General features: G+C 54.1%; 1 protein-coding gene across 1 annotated transcript in view; it reads left to right on the forward strand.

Moving 5' to 3' along the window:
- Positions 1 to 409: 409 nt before the first annotated feature.
- FAM25A (family with sequence similarity 25 member A) overlaps positions 410 to 1694 on the forward strand; it is a 4624-nt gene continuing 3339 nt past the window's right edge. The window contains exon 1 of the mRNA XM_008060112.2: positions 410 to 510. Within this exon, the coding sequence (XP_008058303.1) occupies positions 438 to 510 (73 nt within the window). The 5' untranslated portion in view covers positions 410 to 437. The remainder of the gene's footprint in view (positions 511 to 1694) is intronic.

A 1694-nucleotide genomic window follows, 5' to 3' on the forward strand; every position in this document is an offset into this window, starting at 1 on the left:
AGTCCTAGGCCCTGTCACCAGGTACATACCAGTGCCCAGGCTTGAAAGGCCCCAGGATGCTGGCAGAGCTAATGTCCCCAAGCGTTCTCATCTCCCAGAGCACTCAGGTCCCTGCCTCAGGGAAGGAGCACGGTCAGGGATGATCTCTCCAGTCCAACTTCAGCTCTATTCCTTGTCCCTATTCTTCACTGGGTTCCTAGGACATGGGTGCGGGAGTCTCATGCTGCCAGAAGGACGACAGTGCTGTCACCCCAGAGCTGGGGTGACTCCACCCAGCCTCTTCCTGCTGCCGCCTGTGCTGACTCACCCACCCAGCCTCCTACTGGGCTGGGGCGAGGGCTTGGTGCCCCAGAACCCAGTGAGGCATCAGAAGCATCTATAAAAGCACGTTGGGCCAGTTCCTAGCATCCTACTTGGCTATCACCTGCTGCTGCACAATGTTGGGAGGCCTGGGGAAGCTTGCCGCCGACGGCCTGGCCCACCGCACCGAGAAGGCCACTGAGGGAGCCGGTAAGGACCCCGGGGCTCCTTTTCACCTTGGCTGGGGGATCTGGGGCAGATTGAGCCAGAGGTGAATCTCAGCAGGCAGGCCTTGGCCCCATTGGGGAACCCTGGCCTATAGCACCACTAGGACAGGACGGAGTTTGGGGGGTGGTGTAGAGCTGAGGAGGGCAGCTCAGGGTGGAGCCACAAGGGTCAGTCCTGCTCTTGGCGCAGGCTCAGCCTTCTCCAGGGATCTGTGGCTGAAGGCCAGGAGAAAGGCCAGCCTGGAGGAGGCTCTTGGGAGAAAGGGTAGGCCAGGTGCTAAGTGAGCAGCTGGCAGCTTAGACCCTTCCCACCAGAAACCTGGGGAGCCCTTCTGTGTCAAACAGCCTATTCAAAATAGCCTGCAGGAAAGGGAAGATGGATTTTTATTTTTACTGTAACTTTGAAGCTTCAAAGACTTCTTCATGAAGAAGCCACCAAGTCTGATTCTTTTCAAAGTCAAAGAGAACATTTTCAATTTCTTTCAAGTCCTCCAAAATGTTTTTTGTTTTTTAAATCTTTTGTAAGCCGGCTCGGTGGCTCAGCCTGTAATCCCGCACCTTTGGGAAGTTGAGGCGAGTGAATTGCCTGAGCCCGCGGGTTCGAGACCCACCTGGCAACTTGGTGAGACCGCATCTCTACAATAAATAAAAAAATTAGCTGGGCGTGGTAGCGCGCGCCTGTAGTTCAAGCTACTCGGAAGGCTGAGGCGGAAGGATCGCCGGAGCCCAGCAGGTCGAGGCTGTGGTGGCTGGGAACGGCCACTGCCCTCCAGCCCGGGCGACAGAGTGAGACTCCAACTTAAAAAAAAAAAAATCTTTTGTAGAGATGAGTTCTTGCTAAACATAAGCTGATCTCAAATTCCTGGGCTCAAGTAATTCTTCCCTCTTGGCTTCCCAAGGTGCTGGATTAGGGGTGTAAGCCACCGCACCAGGTCCCCTGATATATATATATTTTTTTCTGAGTCAGAGTCTCACTCTGTCACCCAGGCTGGATGGCAATGGTATGCTTACGGCCACCAAAGCCTCAGTCTGCCAGGTGATCCTTCTGCCTCAGCCTTTCAAGTAGTTGGAACTACAGATATGTGCCACCGTGGCCAGCTAATTGAAATGCATTTCTTTTTTTTTTTGAGTTGGAGTCTCACTCTGTCGCCCAGACTGGAGTGCAGT

This window comes from Carlito syrichta, unplaced genomic scaffold (genome assembly GCF_000164805.1).
Source record: "Carlito syrichta isolate Samal-C Ts95f unplaced genomic scaffold, Tarsius_syrichta-2.0.1 Scaffold304516, whole genome shotgun sequence".
Lineage (NCBI taxonomy): Eukaryota > Metazoa > Chordata > Mammalia > Primates > Tarsiidae > Carlito > Carlito syrichta.